The following is a 20,003-nucleotide window of genomic DNA, read 5'->3' as shown; positions in this document are numbered from 1 at the left end:
TTTCTCAAGATTTAGACTAATTTATGATTTAAATAAACCAAATAGAAAATTATGTATGAATATGTTGAGAGAGAGAGAGAGAGAGAGAGAGAGAGAGAGAGAGAGAGAGAGAGAGAGAGAGATTATGACATGATTTATAAAATAATTAAGTAACGTTAGGTTGTATATAAAATCATTACCAAGAAAGCAGAAACTTAATTTGACGTAAAGATTGAATGCAGTATGTCTGTCTGTCTGTCTGCATGTTCAAGTTTGCTTTTACTTCATATTTAAGAAAATTTTAAAACAAATGAGGCAAAAAACATGTGCCTAATGATAATGCCCCATTAAAAAAAATATTTGTGGGTTTTTTGGCACATTTATTTACATGAAGAGAAGTGAAATACATATAAATAAATACAGTAAAATAATTTTTTAAAATTTTTCATTCGAAAATTTGTGGTCCGATATACAATGAATTGAGTCGAGCGTAAAATCTCCCTAACAAAGAACTAGCCAAATATCAATTATGTAAATGGAAAAAATATAAATTAATTTATATTTAGAACGAAATTCAAATATTTATAATTCGTAAGTCAAAAAAAAAAAAATTGTAAATGGAATTTATATTTGGAAAAAATTAAGTGGCTACCATATATCTTCAAGCCTCATATGGAAACGTATTCAAATCAAACTGCTATACCATCGTGTTTGGTGTCCATCCTGTTAAATCATCGTCACCACAAAAATCATTAAATATTTTTTCTTAAAATTTAAGGTAATATCCTCCTCCTCCTCCTCCTCCTCCTCCTGCTGCTGCATTATCTGTGGATAACTCTAATGACTCACTCGGCCACAGCATTCTTGTTGTAATGTAACCTAAAACTCATTGAAAATCAAATCAATGATTGAACAGTGAATCTTAAATTATATTAAGTAACGACTCTGATTATGCCACCTGTACATTTAATCCCATATATGTAACATTCCCAAGAATCTTTTATTTCATTATTATTTCTATATAAATAACGCTTCATTACTCTGTCATCACAGTGTTGTTTTTGTGCGTGGCGGTACAAATTTGAAGCAGTAACTGCTATTGGCCATGGCGACAAAAGGGTTTGTGGTGTATTTGATAACGGGTTTCTCTCTGGCAGTTCTTCTCTCTGTTCACTTTATCAACAAACATTCCATTAATGGCGGATATGCTCACCCACAAAAACTGCTTCTTCCATTTCCGGCCAACTCGTCGGGGTCCGATCCCAAAATCTGGCCGGTAAATTTTTGTGTAGAAAAAACACACACACACTTGAAGAAACATATGTTTCTTATTTTATTTTTTTTTCTTTTTTATCTTTCAACAGGATTTGAAGTTCAATTGGAGAATTGTATTGGCAACTATAATAGGATTCTTGGGTTCAGCATGTGGAACTGTGGGTGGTGTCGGTGGAGGAGGCATTTTTGTCCCTATGCTTACTTTGATTGTTGGGTTTGATACCAAATCTGCCGCTGCCATTTCAAAATGTAATTATCTTGTTCTTGGATCTGTTTTAAGTGTTCTTTTTACTGTGTTTTCCTTCCTGAGGTTACATAATGTCATATGGCTGGATAATTTAAAATACAGTTAGCTTTTTCACCCGATCATTTCCCTCCAACTCTCTGGACAATTTCTTCCGGCAAAGTAGATTAATTCCTTAAACTAATCATTTCTTCGGAGTCGAGTAATCGATTTGTCTATTTAAACCGCAAAATTATGATTGGAGATGTGTACAAATGCAGGTATGATAATGGGAGCATCAGCATCATCAGTTTGGTACAACTTGAGGGTGCCTCATCCATGCAGAGAAGTACCAATAATTGACTATGATTTGGCTCTTCTGTTCCAGCCCATGCTCATGCTTGGCATTACACTTGGCGTGTCTCTCAGTGTTGTATTCCCCTATTGGCTCATCACTATCTTGATCATTGTTCTCTTCTTGGGTAAATTCATCTACTCTATATTTTCTTGTATAAACAATTTAAATATTTTTTAAATAAATGGCAATGGAATAATTGTTTTAAGATATGTTATTTTATGGGATTTGAAAATGGCAAATGATTGCTATTTGATTTCTTTTAATAGGAAGCAATAATCACTGGTCCCTATTCTAAGCTATAGAACACCAGTAGTTTTGACTGAAAAATCTTATATGGTTTTGTTTATTGCCAACAGGAACTTCATCAAGGTCCTTTTTTAAGGGGATTGAGATGTGGAAAGAAGAGACAAATTTGAAGGTTAGTTGGTCTAAAAAAAATTTAAAAAAATCAGGTGCAATTATAGGCAAGAAGATGAGATTAGAGAGAAATCCTGTGTTATAGAGCTATTGAAAGAAAAAATAAAAAAAATTTACCACAAGGAGCTGTCAACACATAAAATCAATTATTTGATTGCATGTAGCTTATGATTCTTAGTTCTTACTTTGTCTCTTTGTCTGGATTGGATAACTGCAGAAAGCATTGGCAGAACAACAGAAAACTTATGTCAACTCTCATGGGGAACGTAAGTATTTACAAAGCTTAACTAATTCTATATAAGTTAAAGAATTATTAATCGAAAAACAGGAAAAAGAATATCTGATTTTGTTATTCTCTTCATTTCCTTCTTTCTTCAGTTCTAATTGATACCGTGTATGAACCGCTGATTCCTAAAGAGGAGAAAACGGTATTGGTAAGTGGAAGCCTTTTTTCAATCTCTGTTTGTGACTACCGTTAATTGCTGGATGTTAAATCATAATTTTACATTTTTCTTTCAGCAAATTGTGAGGGGCAACTTTAATGTAAAGAGAATTCTGGTGCTAATGCTTGTATGGATTTCGTTTTTGCTTCTTCAAGTCTTCAAGGCAAGTGAAGTTCTGGTGGTTTTCTTCTAAAAATTCAAAATGGTAATATTAGATTGTGTATTTTTGTACTTTTATTTTCTAATGAGGACCTGGATTTGCAGAATAATTTGAAAGCTTGCACTCCATTGTACTGGTTACTCAACTTGTTACAGGTACAGGAATCCATAACATTCATAAAAATCCTTTTTTAATTGTTTGAGTTCATAGATTTCTGCATTGTTTTATAAACAAACATCTTGAGTTTGAATCTCCTCACCATCTGTGAAAATTTAACGTTTTGGAAGCTGTACTCGAACCGTAGTCGAGTGACAAAATTCTTCATTAATGATTATCCAGCTGAACACCATATAGTCCATAAGTGTGCGTGTGTACGCGCGCGCTCATTTTGCTGTGGAAACTGAATTAATTTCAACTTCTTTTGTTTCTGTTTTTCAGTTGCCAGTTGCTCTTGCAGTTTTTGTGTATGAATGTGTCAAATTGTACAAGGAAAGCAAGAAAAGGAGGAAAGCAGGGAATCCAGAATCAATATGTGAGGCTGCAATTGAATGGACAGGAACAAATCTTGCTTTTTGTGCTGTTTGTGGCATCTTAGGAGGCACTGTTGGGGGCTTGTTAGGTTCTGGTGGTGGCTTCATACTTGGTCCCCTACTCCTAGAAATCGGTGTCATCCCTCAGGTGAAGTGCTCATTTTTTCACCCCATTTACTTGTTTCTTCACCGCAGTTATATTCAATAATGTATTAGAATTTATATCATATTAGGAATTGAGATCGACTACGAAAAACACGGCCGAGTTACCTCAATTACCCGGAGTTCAGACCGACTATAAAAACCTCTTGCAGATTCTCCTCAATTATACTCATATACATTTATGAGCATTCAAACTTCTAGTAGAGTACACTGATCGGTCCATGTTATATAGGGGGTAAAAGACTAGAAGACAAGATATTTTTTTAATGGTCTGGCTTGCCTGAATTTTCACTGCATATGACAATTTTGTAGAATTTTTACTAGCACTTTCAGATTACTTAAATACAATGAGAATCTTAAGATTAGATTGGTGGATTGACTATAGGACTGTTCAACAGGGCATCTAGGTATATGCTCGAAACACGGTATTTGATAGGACTAGATTCTAAATATCCCTGTCAAGGGATTAAATTAATCGTGATTGATGTTTTATTTGACGGAAAATTATAACATCTTTCACTATCTCAACTTGTAAATGCAGCTGTATAGTCTTCTTGAAAATGTCACTATTTAGCCCTTGTTTGATTGAGAGATTAAAATCAGATTTTTAATAGATTTTGATAAAAACTGATAGAATGTGTGATTGAAAAGTTATGTGTCCTAAGAAATATGTGGTTAAATTAATTATTGACTTTGATTTAGATTTTAATCAGGTTTTTTAGCAGTACCAAACAGTTGCTTAATGTGAAATTGACTCTTGTTCTTCCCACCAGGTAGCTAGTGCAACAGCAACATTTGTGATGATGTTCTCATCATCATTATCTGTGGTGGAGTTTTATCTCCTTAAGAGGTTTCCAATTCCCTATGGTAAATATATTGTTACCTTCATTTCATTTATTTCCTCAAAAAGTACAATATTATAAAATTTATTGTCATTTGTCATTTTTCTATTGCAGCTTTATACCTCATGACTGTGTCTATTTTGGCTGGTTTCTGGGGACAATTCTTCATAAGAAAACTTATCACAATTCTAAAGAGGGCTTCAATCATCGTGTTTATACTGTCTGGTGTTATTTTTGCCAGTGCTTTAACAATGGGTAAGTTAAAATCTTGTTCACTATAGTTTTCGATCATTTCCAATACTGTGTACTCGAACATGAATTTCGAACATACTTTCAAGAATTTTCCAAGAATTTTCTGTCTGTGTCAATGTTCATTTCTGTTTTCTTTGCAGGAGTAATTGGAACAGAGAAAAGCATCAGAATGATAAACAATCATGAATTCATGGGATTTTTGGATTTTTGCAGCAGTCAATAATTTTTATAAATTTTGTATAGTTGTAGCAATAGGGGTATTGGCCAATGCCTAATTGCCCAAACCCTCAAATTTAATTAATAGTGTATTAGAGTTTGGGTTGTGTTGATGTTTAGCTAGCGCTAACTCCACCACCAAACTCATTTGTAAGCAAGTTTGCAACTTTTAATTCTTCTGTGGATTGTAATGAAAAAATAAATAATTTATATTCTTGTTTGTATGGATATGTTATGCTTGTTCCAGGAAATAAACCCTCGACTAAGGTCGGGATTCATCTTTATAACCTTATGTCTAATTCATTTAGTCCATGTTTGACAACACCTATAGAGAGTTTTTTGGGAAAATTGGATTTCCGAATAGTAATTTTTGAATAAGATGTGAAAAAGTACAAAAAAGTTTTGAATTTGCGTGCAGATTATTTTATTGTGAGAATATGATTAAAATTGTATTTGAGGAAAAAAAAATTATGTAAAAATGATTGTCAAACAGGGACTTAATATAACATGTTGCTCGACAGGGACGGATTTAGAGGGGGGACTAGCTGGGCTGTAGCCCCCCCGCCCCGCCCCACGTGGTCCAATGAAAATTTTTTAGGGTAATTTTCTTTAATTCTTTTTTTTTTTTTTTTTTTGTAAAAACATTTTTAATGAGTAAAATTTTTTTTTCACGTATTAGCACATCTTGAAATTTTTTAACCCGATCTTAAATTCAAACTTGGATTAGGTATGACAAAAAAATCAGCCCAGCCCCAAATGGGCGGGGTGAGCATGCCCACCACCCCGTGAAGAAAAAATACAAAAAAATAATAATAATAATAATAATAATAATTTAAATTCATAACAATTCACACATTAAAAACTCATTTTTGAATTTGTATTTTATTATCTTATAATAACATAATTCGAAATTTTGAAAATGTTACAAAAAAAAATAATAATAATAAAATTAAACGAGACAGCAAACAAGCAAAAAGTCGCCCCATTGCCATCACTAACCTGAATCCGTCGCTGTTGCTCGATCCATTTTTAAGCTCTAATTTTTCTAAATGAAATGTGAACCACCCATCAAATGGTGGTCCTCCCACGACAATTGTAACCTACAAGATATACATAACGTGGTTGTCATGATGTCAACTATCACATTAATTTGATTTTCAGAACTTATTTATTAGTCTAATTCAACATTATTTGATTTCGATTGGAAGTGTGTGTGTGTAGTGCTTATTTGAGGTTAGTAGTTAGCAAAAGTGTAGCATTCATGTTACCTACTTTCGCAATAATTTAATTCTAGCCGTTGTTTGAGCCACATTTTTAGAATGAAAATGTATTAATGGAAAATGTGTAGTTAAGAAAGAAAGAAAAATTTTGAATTTGCTTGTAATATTATTTTATTGAAAAATGTGTTGTTAAGATGATATCAAATCATTGTTAAAGAATGTATTTTTTTTTTTTTTTTTTAAATGTGGCTCATACAGGTAGCAAGTAAAAATGAAGCACTCACTAACCTACTTTTACAATAATTAAATTCTAGAATATTTTTCAGTATGGTCTAATATCTTTAATTAAGCATAATTAAATTATTGGTTCAACTTCTATTAATTAGCAATAAATTTAAACATCTAGAAATTCCCCTCCTTCCACTCATTGTGAATTTAAGCATGTAAGGAGAGGACCAAACTTTAATGAAAATATTAAGCCCCATTTGAAAGAATTTATAAACAATTTACTTTATAAAAAGATATAAATGAGTGGCGAATATGTGGATAGCACTTAAATAAATTATTAGAAGAGAAATTTAATCATTCATAAAGGATTTATCGATTTTGTCAACGGGAGATTAGGATAGAAAAAGACAATTAAATTTGAATTTGAATTTGAATCTCAAATTTTAATTTTATTCCCTATGACTACTTGTAATTTTGCGTGGGGACTCATTCATTCATATCGATTTGTCATTTACCTAATCTGTACAGCTCAATTGAGAGTCACATTTCCAATATTTTTGGGAGGCCATGATTATATAGTTAGTAATTGATTTTAATCTATTTAAAAATGCAAATTTTTGGGGACATAAGTGTCATTTCCAAATGCAAATTTAAGTGATTTAAAAATTACTAATTTCAAAGTGTGAAAAAAGTTGATTTATGTAAGAATCATATTTTTGACTCAACTCATCAACTTGGGTTGATCTAATTTCTATGATGCTTTTATACAGTCATAAAATTAAATACTTGGTTTAATATCAAAATCTCTCGCAAGTCTATAAGACCTTTAGTTAAATTAGTCGAGAAGGTATGAGTTTATCTATGAGGCATGCCGCTCCATAACCTTCACTAAAACTTGACCNTTAATAGAATATCAACTAAAATAACAAAAAATTGAGAAGAGACTTAGAAAAATTGGTTTGAGTGAATACAAAAATTGACATCCTAGCCTTCCCTTCATACAGTTTGACACTGTACGACTCCAAGATAAAATATACATAGCTTACAGTTAATTCTCATTCTATGGACATGACCTCGATGAGAGAAAGAACGAACTTTATATTGAGTTGTCAAAAATTTACAAAAGAATATAGTATGAAATGTATATAGAGTATTGTTTCAAATTGTGGACATTATAGTGAGAAATTCAACCATTACATTCATGTAAATTAAACTATTCAAATATAACTTACAATATTAATATGAAAATTGAAAAAAAAAATATTAAATCAATTACTTTAAAAGTTTTAGAATTTGGGAGAAGGCGGCATTCTTCAAATATGCAAAAAATTTGAAAACACGCCCAGTGGGACTCGAACCCACAATCGCCTGATTAGAAGTCAGACGCCTTATCCATTAGGCCATGGGCGCCATCTTGAGTTAAGAGTTAATATAATTTTATTTATTGAATAACTCACAATGTTTACATATCATCATGGCTTCTTAACTTTACTGAATTTTTTTAATATTTTTTTCTAGAATAGTTAATATATAGGCTGTATTATTGACACTGAAACATACGAATTACTTTAAAATTATTTATTTAAATTACAACATGATATCAGAGTTTAAATTAGGTTTATTGGGTTTCAAATTTGCTCAATGTTATAAAAACCTAACCGATCAGTTTAATTGGAGATATCGGAAACCAATTTAACATTCCGTTCGATTATACTTAAAAACCCACTTAATAAAAAATCAATAAAACCGGTCAATTGGCCGGTTTATTCACTTCCCAACTGACCCAAAACCGATTTTTTCTTGGTTTGTAGGCTATTTTTTATTTAAAAATTATATAATAATTAATTATAAGCCCCTTCAATTGTAAGGCCCAAAATAGTTGGATAACATAATTACTTTTAGGCAAAAGTTCATGAGTCAATATGGGGCAATTCAACGTTAAGTTTCAAAATTCAAAACTCGGGCATTAATTAATTATTTAAAAATATTTTATTAATTAAATATATTAATGTCACAATTATATAATTAATTATCACGTGTTTGTACTTATAGGTCACAACTTATTTATTGATTATATATTATCAAATTAATTGGTCACAAATTTTTTCATAATCACAATAAAAAAATTTTGATATGTCACAATTTATGTCATCGTTCATAAATCAACAAATTTATAAGTTACAATTTATTTATCAATTACATACTTTCAAATTAGTTGGTCACAATGTTTGTCAATGACAAATTATTGAATCTTTATGCCACAATTAAATAATTAGTTATAAATAACCAAATTGTTGGTCACATACTACTACCGCTAACACTACCTTCACCACCACCACCACCACCACCACCACCACAACCTAATAACGCCACCATCACCAACACAGCCCCACATACAACTACCATCTCACCATCACCACATACGTCGTTGCTACTATCCCACAACCGCAAAACCACCATCATACACTGTAACAATTGCAGAAAAACTACCACAGCAACCATCAACCATACAAACCACCATAACCATCCGAGAAATCAAACTCAAAAAATAAAAGGAAATAATAGATCTACGTCACTATATATCAACCATTGGCACATTAGAAGTAATAGCGATAGAAGTTTTGTCGCCGCCTTCGCCACATTAGAAGTAATCCAATAAACATAATTGTAATAAATATGTTCGGAATAAAAATGGACATAGATTACTCACATTCAAGTTGCAAGATAATGAAAGTGCTTTTCTTTATGAAGTGACTTGACTTTGGTTTTCAAATTGTTGTATGTTTTTCATGTTCTCTTCTTCTCCCCTATTAATAGTAGTAATTGAGAATTAAATTAATAATTAATTTATTTTTCCTTAATCATTATTTTGCCAACTTTTACCCTGTTATGCCATTTGTCATTTTAGTATTTAGAGTGACAAGGTAATTTATGTATGGTAACTACCTCATTCTTATCCTTTTATACCATTTGTCATTCTAGTATTTAGAGTGGCAAGGTAGTTTATGTAGGGTAGCCACCTCAATCTCAAACTATTATACCATTTGTCATTTTAATATTTAAAGTAACACGATAACTTATGTAGGTTGGTCACCTCAATCTTATCTTATCTTTTCTTTTTTCCACATGATTTTTATCAAAATCTTTATTCAGTTCTTTTTCAAAAGGTGATAATATCATTAACATAACTTTTTACTATGTTACATGAAATATACATCACAATAGAAGGTATGAATATGCATTATAAATTTGCTAAGATTTTGGGATGTCACAATTTCGAAAAGCAAAAAGGACTAGTCTGTATGTCTCATGTGCATTGAGTCAATTGACAGATGTTTTAACCAAGGGTCTGAACAACACGAGTTCCATGGAATTATTTCCAAGCTAGGAATGGAAGATATCTATTCACCAGCTAATTATTTGGAATAAATCAGATGAAAATTAGTTAAGAAAGAGTTATTTTTATCCTTTAAATTAAAAGATAAGAGCTGTCAGTTGTTACCAAATATTGTTGGTTTACACTGAAATATACGAATTACTTGCAGATTATTTCTTTAAATTACAACACCTATGCCATCTTGAGTTAAGAGTTAATATAATTTTATTTATTGAATAACTCACAATGTTTACATATCATCATGGCTTCTTAACTTTACAGAATTTTTTTAATATTTTTTTCTAGAATAGTTAATATATAGGCTGTATTATTGATACTGAAACATACGAATTACTTTAAAATTATTTATTTAAATTACAACATGATATCAGAGTCTAAATTAGGTTTCTTGGATTTCAAATTTGCTCAATGTTATAAAAACCTAACCGATCAATTTAATTGGAAAAATCAGAAACCAATTTAACATTCCGTTCGATTATATTTAAAAACTCACTTAATAAAAAATCGATAAAATCGGTCAATTGGCCGGTTTATTCACTACCCAACTGACCTAAAACCGATTTTTTCTTGGTTCGTAGGCTATATTTTATTTAAAAATTATATAATAATTAATTATAAGCCCCTTCAATTGTGAGGCCCAAAATAGTTGGATAACATAATTACTTTTAGGGAAAAGTTCATAAGTCAATAAGGGGCAATTCAACGTTAAATTTCAAAATTCAAAACTCGGGTATTAATTAATTATTTAAAAATATTTTATTAATTAAATATATTAAGGTCACAATTATACAATTAATGATCACATATTTGTACTTATAGGTCACAACTTATTTATTGATTATATATTATCCAATTAATTGATCACAGATTTTTTCATGGTCACAATAAAAAAATTTTGATAGGTCACAATTTATGTCATCGTTCATAAATCAATAAATTTATAGGTTACAGTTTATTTGTCAATTACAAACTTTCAAATTAGTTGGTCACAATATTTGTCAATCACAAATTATTGAATCTTTATGCCACAATTAAGTAATTGGTTATAAATAACCAAATTGTTGGTCACATACTACCACTGCTAACACTACCTTCGCCGCCGCCGCCGCCGCCGCCACCACCAACACAGCCTAATGACGCCACCATGACCAACACAGCCCCACTTACAACTACCATGTCACTATCACCACATACGACGTCACTACTATCCCACAATAGCAAAACCACCATCGCACACTGTAACAACTGTGGAAAAACTACCACAGCAACCATCAGCCATACAAACCACCATAACCGTCTGAGAAATCAAACTCAAAAATTAAAAAATAAAAATAAAAGGAAATAATAGATCTACGTTACTATAGATCAACCATTGGCACATTAGAAGTAACAGCAATAGAATCGTTGTCGTCGCCTCCGCCAATCCAATAAACATAATTGTAATAAATATGTTTGGAATTAAAATGGACATAGATTACTCACCTTCAAGTTGCAAGACAATAAAATTGCTTTTCTTTACGAAGTTACTTGATTTTGGTTTTCAAATTGTTATACGTTTTTCATGTTCTCTCCTCCCCTATTTATAGTAGTAATTGAGAATTAAATTAAGGGAAAATTGCAGCAGAAGCTCCAAACCTTTGAAACGCTAGCAGAATTTTCCCAAACCTTTGATTTGTTGCAGCCGTCACCCCCAACATTTCCAAACGTTGCAGGGGAAGCCTTTTTGAACGGTTTCCATCCATAATTCCGTCGATTGACCAAAAATTTAAGTTTGACCACATTTTTAATATTTTAACAGGGGCAAAAGAGTAACTTTTCATTATCTCATTAAATAATAATTAAATTGAAAATAAGAAATGAAAAAAAAAAAACACACACACACACACACACTCCCCGTCTTCTTCCACCGGACCACCGCCACCTCTATCTCCACAACCACCTGCAACTGTCGACCATCATCCAACCCATCACAATCCCTTTAATTTTCCTTGACTCGATTTCACCTGGAGCACAGGTACTATGCAATTGTCAAAGTATGTAGTTGGCAATAGGGGATTCAATCACGACCTACAATCTGCTACAAAATTGAAATGCTCCACCTCGTCATCTGCCACCACTTCCCCAGCCTCTGTGGCAAAATTTCTGTAGTTTGCAGAGGAAACCATGTAAGCAATATTCATCAGTAATCATCCATAAAAACGACGAAAAAATTATTTATTTCCTAAGCTCGTCTGGGACAATTGTGTCCTGCAATCTTGCACACAAATTTTTCTTCAAGTATCCAAGAATATTGCCCGTCTTCTTGGAGTACATAATCGAAAGTGGAGGAGAAATCTATGTCGTAGTTTTTTATGAATTCTTGGAAACTGCTACCCTTCGTGTGTGGAAATGGGATGAGAAAAATCAGATCTGGGTTTAGATTGCAGCAATGCCATTGGATGTTAGTTTGCCTGAATTCTGCCAAAAATTATAGTTACGCTTCCGAGAAGAGCTGTGCTAGTCAACTAAAGAATAGTCCAACTTCAGTCGTACTATGAGTCAATGATAAATGAATGGATTGAATTTGGTAGCAGGTGGTTGTGGAGGTGGAGATGGTCCAGTGGATTTTTGGTTTGAGTTGGGGTTGGGGGTGGGTGAGGGGTAAGAGGAAGAAGACGAGGGGTGTGTGTGTTTTTTTTCATTTCTTATTTTTAATTTAATTATTATTTAATGTGATAATGAAAAGTTACTCTTTTGCTCCTGTTAAAATATTAAAAATGTGGTCAAACTTAAATGTTTGGTCAATTGACAGAATTATGGATGGAAACTGTCCAAAAAGGCTTCATCTGCAACGTTTGGAAAGGTTGGGGGTGACGGCTGCAACAAATCAAAGGTTTGGGGAAAGTCTGCTAGCGTTTCAAAAGTTTGGGGCTTCTGCTGCAATTTTCCCTTAAATTAATAATTAATTTATTTTTCCTGAATCATTATTTTGCCAACTTTTACCATATTATGTCATTTGTCATTTTAGTATTTAGAGTGACAGTGTAATTTATGTAGGGTAACCACCTCATTCTTATCCTTTTATACCATTTGTCATTCTAGTATTTAGAGTGGCAAGTAATTTATGTAGGGTAGCTACTTCATTCTCAAACTATTATACCATTTGTCATTTTAATATTTAAAGTGACACGGTAATTTATGTAGGGTAGTCACCTCAATCTTATCTTATCTTTTCTTTTTTCCACATGATTTTTAATCAAAATCTTTATTCAGTTTTTTTTCATAAGATGATAATATCATTAACATAACTTTTTACTATGTTACATGAAATATACATCACGATAGAAGGTATGAATATGCCTTATAAATTTGCTAAAATTTTGGGATGTCACAATTTCGAAAAGCAAAAAGGACTAGTCTGTATGTCTCATGTGCATTGAGTCAATTGACAGATGTTTTAACTAAGGGTCTGAACAACACGAGTTCCATGGAATTATTTCCAAGCAAGGAATGGAAGATATCTATTCACCAGCTAATTATTTGGAATAAATCAGATGAAAATTAGTTAAGAAAGAGTTATTTCTATCCTTTAAATTAAAAGAAAAGAGCTGTCAGTTGTTACCAAATACTGTTGGTTTACACTGAAATATACGAATTACTTGCAGATTATTTCTCTAAATTACAACACCTAGCAATTCATATGTAATTCATTAGCTGAACAATGAAATAAAAATATATGCATAATCATTCATTACAGAATGTACAGTACAAAAGTACTTATTCACCAATTTCATGCATTTACCCTCAGGAAGTGTCAAAATTAATAGCAAATCTGTTCTTTCAAGGACAGAAAATTGGGCGCCAGGAAATGAATGTCAAACATCATCAGTTCCCATCAAAAGGAATAACCCAATATACATTGAGATTATGCGTGATACTTCTTTGATAAGTAGAGATTATGTGTGATACTATTATGAGATAGTTCTCAATGCCACACTGATGGTCATTAGGATTCCTCCATCGAATTTCAAAACAAAAAGTAAAAAGAAAACAGCCTTAACATTCTAATCTTCAAGCTCGATAATCTTAACTACAGACGCATCTCCAACTTTTTGGCAAACGACAATTCGGTCGTGTGACTTTATAACTCCCGAGGCCTTTCCATGGTCAAGTGCAACTTTCAGAACTGACTCGTTGGTTGCATTAGTAGAGTCGGCCTGAAACATAACCAAATATTAAGTTCAATCAAATTAAAATCGCAGAACAATGCAATTCAGTTCCGACGGGTAGAACATGACACTGCAAACTTTAGTATAAGCTTGTAATTTGTATTCTAAAATACGAAAACCATTCAATCCATATACAAATGCTGAAACTACATCAGGATGAAATTACGGCGAGACGTTCAAATGTCATCTTGAAAATGGGCAAATATTAGGGTAGAAGACAAATTATTTTTGCATCGAATATATAACAAATGCGCATTTATGAACACGATGATATGAAAATACAATATATTTCCATAAATTACTGGCATAATTCAACTAAAATATGCGTAACAACCACAAAACTCACCGCATGTCGAGGATCAGCGAGCAAAGGGAAAAGACCTCTAACAATAAGTGATTGCCTTGCCTGACCATGAAGAAAAGATATCAGAGTAAACAACATTGCGTAAAGAGAAATAATAAATTTTATTGATAAATCAGAATTTTGAATAAATGGAACTTAAAATGACAATATTTCAAAGAGGTTGCAACCAAGAGAGCAGTCAGCAAGACTAATCGCCGGAACCCAAATGAAACTTTGCTTCAAGAAGAAAGAGATCTATAAAGGCAAACACATGCTAATCTATTCTTTAACAACGACAAGGTACCAGAAGACAGTATTTAGTGTATATTCCCAAGCCTCAGCTTGGATCTAAATGTGAGATTGCATCAAGAAGAGAAAATAATTGCAAAGGCAAAGAAACACTTATTTAATTTTTAACAATGATATAGCATGACAAATATTTGATGTAGTTCGAAACCAGGATGCTAAAAGAATAAAGGACTAAACTGTTAGTACCTAATGATGAAAAAATAAAAAGCACAAGATACAAGCTTTTGTAGCTTAGATTGGAGCCAATAAAATTGAGACGAAATCTAATGATACTATTTCAAGTTTAAGTTGGAATGTATATGCATATCCAAATTTTATATTGGATTAAGGTCAAAGGTGTACCTCAAATGCACCAGTGAAACTCCACTTCAACTGATTTGTTTTGAGCCTAGGGATTACAACTGATAGAACTGGCATTGTTGGCCTGTACTTCGCTATCAATCTGTATTAAGAGGGGAAATTTGAGTCACATGAGACCCAGCAAAATAATAAACACTTAATTATTCAATGGATAGGCATTCATGAATATTATACCTTGCGGCCCTCCCAGATGAAGTAAAACAAATGATAACGGATGCCTTCACCTTGATAGCTGCCCGCACCTAGGAAATAAAAAGAGAAAAGTGTTCTAACATCCACATTGGCGTTGACAGATACTTGAAAGAGAAAGCCCACAGCTGAAAGAAGTCCAATTTACTTTTTCTTCTTCTTCCCTTTCTTAAACTTTTGTCAGGTACGTGGAGTGCAAAACGAAATAAAAAATAAAAAACAAAGTACCGCAGAGGAAGCAATAGATTCCAAGTGGCTCATGGGTTCCCCAACATATTTAACTGTCTTCTTGAAGTACTGGTCTTGATTGGAAACCTTCTCTGCCTTCATATCAATTTTTAGACAAAGTCTTCATTAATTGATGCGTGAATATTACATATTCCAAATAAAACATCCCACTGAATGAAACTGTGCACATTAGAAAATCAATGGTATAATTATCGTTTCATGCTTATCTGGAGAAGTATGCTCAGGCTAATAATGGACAATTTCCATATTAACACGAGCACTGACTTTTGAGTGCAATTTGAAACACACATCCCGTGTGACCCCAACTCCCCTTATCTAGTGAATAACCGAATAAAGTAAATGAACTTCTGAGACAATATAAAGATTTCAAGCACCAACATATTCATGTATTACAAAAGATTAGAGATCCACAACTTCAGCAAACATTCGTCCATTTATGTTTTCTTACATAATGCCAAAGTATTGTTTATTTACACAAGAAAACAGGTCTCCTGCAATGAAACTGGCTGAAAGATGTTAGATAAACCAGGGTCACATGGAAGTTCAAGATCATCTATAGTAAACCCAGACCAACTCGAAATATACCTCAACTGGGGCCATATATAAAAAATGCAATAAAAAGTCCAAAGAAAATGTACTGCAGTTTGTAGAATAAAAGAAATGGAAGTGAAAATAAGTATGTCGTTACTAGATGTAGAAAAACCAAAAAAGGAAAAGAAAAAGAAAAATTTGCAGGCATTAAAAAAGCCCTAAATTAACATAAATCAAAAGACGAATTTAAAAAGGAGAGTATCTTTGTAAACTTCATGTCCTTACCTCAGCACAAATTTTGCCTACGATAGAAATAGTCTCGATAGGGTATAATCCGCGTAATGTCTCAGCCCCAAGAAGAATAGCATCACATCCTGAAAATTATTTGAGAAGAAAAATAATGTCACTGTTGTTCAGCTGGTTGATAACTTAAAACCATAAAATATACAATCTTTAAACAGAGTTTCATTATATAAAACATGAAATTTTCGGAACAAAAATAACATACCAAAATCAAAAACCATAAAAATTTAAAAAAAGCTGTAACTACAAAAGGGCCTTAATTGAGCACATATATGACGCAGGCCCTGGAGTTAGAAGATACACCAGTGACTTACCATCCAAAACAGCATTGGCAACATCAGTTGCTTCTGCACGAGTAGGCCTCAGATTGTCAGTCATGCTATCAACAACACGAGTTACCACTGCTGGCTTTCCAGCCATGTTACACTTGTACACAGCAGACTTCTGGAACAAGAACACCTGCGAATGCAGAAGGAAGTTTGTAGCAAAGTTCGTAGGTAGAAGGATAAGATAAAACCAATGACAACGATGATTGTGACTACAATAAGAGTTAAGACATAAGCAAAGTACTTTATTGGCCATTGTAGTTTTTATTTAGTCTAAATTTCAAAATGGAGCCAGATCATTTTTAAAAAAAATCTTCCTTACCGAAACATCAAATAAAATTCACAAGTCACCAAAGAACACAATTCTCAAAGATGAATTTTAAGTAGAGTAACTTGCATAATTAACTGTAGCAGTAAGTAGTTGCGGAAAAATCATCCAGTTTAGGTAGTCATTGTAAATTAAAATCAGCACTTGGCAAATTCTGAAACCAAACACCACCTAGCCGTTTACAATAGTTATCCAAAAAATGGGAACATTTTTCACATACACGCTAAACAAACAGATATCTTACTTCAATGTAAATGTATCAATTAGTAATGCCAGCATATCCTCAAATGCAAGGAGATAACATGAACGAAAAAGGTCCTATAAGACAAGCAATTTCACACATGCTAGAGAATAAAAACACATGGATGTCAATTATGTATTGATTTTTTTCATCCAAAAAAGAGCTAACCTTCTCAGGTGGGAGATCTATGCCAAGGTTTCCTCGTGAAAGGATGATACCATCTGCCTCTTGTAGGATCTCATCAAAATGGGTTAAACCCTAGAAAGATGAAGGTGACAGAGAAATAAGTTCTGAACTTTGCATAGTAACTGGCTGACATCATAACATCAAATTCTAAGAGAAATGCTGTGGAACTCAATTAAAAGGGGAAGGGAGAGAGGTAGAGAGAGAGAGAGGTAAAATTCACCTCAACATTTTCAATTTTAGCAAAAATTTGAGTCTGACTTAGATCACCAAGCTTGGATAAAAGCTGACGGGCCTGCATTTTAGTCCAATCAAATCAAATTGTTCAGTACCTAGGCACCCACAAATAGTGACATTAGGGAAACAAATGAGGAAGTTTTCCTCAGTTTTCTCCTTTTTACCTCTCGAACATCTTCTGCATGACGTGTATATGACAGTGAAATAAAATCAATTTTATTTCGAACACCCCATGTGCTAATAACCTGAAAATGAAAATAGAAATATAATCAAAAGTAACTTCTTGAATTGGATAAAGACCAAGGTAAAAAAACTAAAAACCAGATGAAGCAGGAAAGACTAAAGACTAAAGTTTCCCAGCATGAAGAATCATTCCAATCATTTACTCCTATCAAAATTCAGTTGTTACATTCTTCTCACTTTTCCCATTTGTAAGTAAGCTCTTTCACTGCTACAAAAATACAACTATACAAGAACATTACCTAGGGGCCAAAGTGTCAAATATCAACATCAGAGGCCACAATGCAAAAATTATTAATTTTGGACTAACTGGATACATGCTCAAGGATGCTTTCTGGGAAATAAATTGTGATTTCTAAAAGAAAATATGATGCTTAATTATAGTATGAAGAATTCTTGACCATTCAATTTGACAAGAAAATAAGAAATTCAATAATTCTGCCAATAAACACATCAACACATTCAATTGTAGATACAGAGAGTTTGTCACAGCCTATAATGGATTTACTTAATGTGCCCCTAGCATCTCATGTCCCACTTGTTCAGAAAAATCTGTTGACGTGCCATGTTATCTGTATTAAGTATCCATGCTTCTAAGATGAAAACCAACGCCCAAGACCCTAAGTTACTCATAATTACTGTGCACAATCAGTCTCTATAACATCTTCCTAGTTTCTCTGTGAAACAATGAAAGCCATATATATATCAACAGATGTTCAGACATAAATATTACCTGCTTGTCCTTATCAGACAGAGTTGGCAAATCAATGTGAATTTGAGAAGCATGCAGAGTAAATAATGACCCAGCCAAGGTTGCAGAATTCTTTATCACGCAAACCACATTCTCACTTTTCACTTCATCCACCTGTCCAACCAAATCAAAACCTCTAGTAATGCAGCAAAGAAGAACAGATTATTTAGCTGTTTTTTCATAATCCAGTTTAAAACCAAATAATTAGTAACTAATAATGTGTGCTCAGTTCTTTTCTTGCTTGATCAAGTACGCAGATCAACAAACAGAATATGACCAAGAAAGAAAAAACGTATACAAACATATTCATAGGAACAACAGATCCACAGAACAATCGAAAATATACGAATAGATGAAATCAAATCTTGGAGATGCAAATTATCATCACTCTGGTTCATACCTCTAGCCAAACAGAGGTGGTTTCACTTCCTGTAAACAGGTATTGGCCAATAAAAATGGTATCTCCATTTTTCACAGCCTGCAAAAGAGGAGACACTTTTTGAAAAATATAATGAATAAAACAAGTTGTGCAACTTCAGAACTAACAACAAATGGGGAAAAAAAATCACACTCTAGAGTGTTGGGCACTCTGGAGAAGAAAATCTTCAGTGAACTGCAGATTAGCTGATGTCATGGAACAGTTAAAGAGTCTGAATTTCTATGCAAATTTTAAACAAGGGGCCCTACATAGATCTCAATAATACCAAAACATTGTTTCTGATAGCATACCGCATGTTCAAACAAAATAATATCTCCAAATATTTTGACACGCTGTATAACTATGACTAAAACTGGCAAATAATAGTAATCCTGGACAGATGAACCGTTTCCACATATGTAGATATGTGGCATTATGGAATTGTAAATTTTAAATTATATGATCTTTTTTCTAACAGCAATAGCTCGGAAAATACTTCCTTAATTCCCTGGATATCTGATGCCTCAACAATATAATCTAATGAAAAGCAGGGTTATAATGAAATCCCATTGAAGGGAGAACATTTGAACCTTGGATAGTCCGGCAAAATTGATGGGCAAAACTTCAGAGGTCGCTTCCTGACCTTTATCAGGCGTCAGAATAACCTTGTCATCGGCTTTAAGTGTTATAGCCTTCTCGCTTCTATTAACAACCTGCAACTCAGGACCCACAGTATCAAGCATAACCTGCAAACATAAAAAGCCAGCACGCATTAAGTTCCACTGGTATATTCATGATAATTAATAACATTAACATAGCTGCAAATCAAATAAAAGGAACAAAAAGACAAAAACAATTGGAATTAAATTCATCATTCCTAGTACCCACCAAAAAATGTTGGCTTTATACTACACCTTGTAAGATGTCCTTTCTATCTATTCTAGAAACTGAAGCAGCAACTACCGCTCTTTTCATTTATTTCTTTCCTTTCAACACATGTAATAGCAGCAAGATTTGAAACTTGACTTGCTTGTTTTCTTAGTTTTCTTTTGAATCAACAAGGTCAACAGGGGGGGGGGGGGCAA

At 32.9% G+C, this 20,003-nt stretch overlaps 2 protein-coding genes and 1 non-coding gene across 5 annotated transcripts in view; 1 reads left to right on the top strand and 2 right to left on the bottom strand.

Annotated features, from left to right (window-relative positions):
• The first annotated feature begins 676 nt into the window (after positions 1 to 676).
• On the top strand, positions 677 to 5,087 carry LOC111369459 (sulfite exporter TauE/SafE family protein 4-like). 3 transcript variants are annotated; one of them, XM_022990978.1, is made up of 13 exons: positions 677 to 757; positions 1,033 to 1,255; positions 1,344 to 1,503; positions 1,759 to 1,959; positions 2,192 to 2,253; positions 2,470 to 2,518; positions 2,631 to 2,686; positions 2,772 to 2,858; positions 2,960 to 3,010; positions 3,294 to 3,533; positions 4,321 to 4,414; positions 4,504 to 4,644; positions 4,782 to 5,087. In XM_022990978.1, the coding sequence occupies exons 2-13, from the start codon at positions 1,085 to 1,087 to the stop codon at positions 4,862 to 4,864; spliced, it is 1,395 nt and encodes a 464-aa protein (XP_022846746.1). In that variant the 5' UTR covers positions 677 to 757; positions 1,033 to 1,084; the 3' UTR covers positions 4,865 to 5,087. The 3 variants fall into 3 exon arrangements, with proteins under 3 accessions (XP_022846746.1, XP_022846747.1, XP_022846745.1); XM_022990979.1 differs by lacking the exon at positions 677 to 757 and adding an exon at positions 792 to 848; XM_022990977.1 differs by lacking the exon at positions 677 to 757 and having other exon boundaries at positions 887 to 1,255.
• A 2,555-nt stretch (positions 5,088 to 7,642) lies between these two features.
• On the bottom strand, positions 7,643 to 7,715 carry TRNAR-UCU. The gene has a single exon. It is a non-coding gene; the product is annotated as a tRNA-Arg (tRNA).
• A 5,688-nt stretch (positions 7,716 to 13,403) lies between these two features.
• LOC111369458 (pyruvate kinase 1, cytosolic-like) overlaps positions 13,404 to 20,003 on the bottom strand; it is a 7,434-nt gene continuing 834 nt past the window's right edge. The window contains exons 4-16 of the mRNA XM_022990976.1: positions 19,509 to 19,664; positions 18,901 to 18,978; positions 18,483 to 18,614; positions 17,674 to 17,754; positions 17,496 to 17,567; positions 17,258 to 17,347; positions 16,509 to 16,653; positions 16,177 to 16,265; positions 15,340 to 15,435; positions 15,097 to 15,164; positions 14,905 to 15,004; positions 14,257 to 14,316; positions 13,404 to 13,898 (exon numbers count right to left, since the gene is read on the bottom strand). Coding sequence (XP_022846744.1) covers positions 13,746 to 13,898; positions 14,257 to 14,316; positions 14,905 to 15,004; positions 15,097 to 15,164; positions 15,340 to 15,435; positions 16,177 to 16,265; positions 16,509 to 16,653; positions 17,258 to 17,347; positions 17,496 to 17,567; positions 17,674 to 17,754; positions 18,483 to 18,614; positions 18,901 to 18,978; positions 19,509 to 19,664 — 1,320 coding nt within the window. The 3' untranslated portion in view covers positions 13,404 to 13,745. The remainder of the gene's footprint in view (positions 13,899 to 14,256; positions 14,317 to 14,904; positions 15,005 to 15,096; positions 15,165 to 15,339; positions 15,436 to 16,176; positions 16,266 to 16,508; positions 16,654 to 17,257; positions 17,348 to 17,495; positions 17,568 to 17,673; positions 17,755 to 18,482; positions 18,615 to 18,900; positions 18,979 to 19,508; positions 19,665 to 20,003) is intronic.

The sequence above is a fragment of the Olea europaea genome, chromosome 20, assembly GCF_002742605.1.
Source record: "Olea europaea var. sylvestris chromosome 20, O_europaea_v1, whole genome shotgun sequence".
NCBI classification, from domain to species: Eukaryota; Viridiplantae; Streptophyta; class Magnoliopsida; order Lamiales; family Oleaceae; genus Olea; species Olea europaea.
The sequence above is the reverse complement of the archived record's forward strand: the minus strand, read 5'-3'. Positions and strand labels throughout refer to the sequence as shown.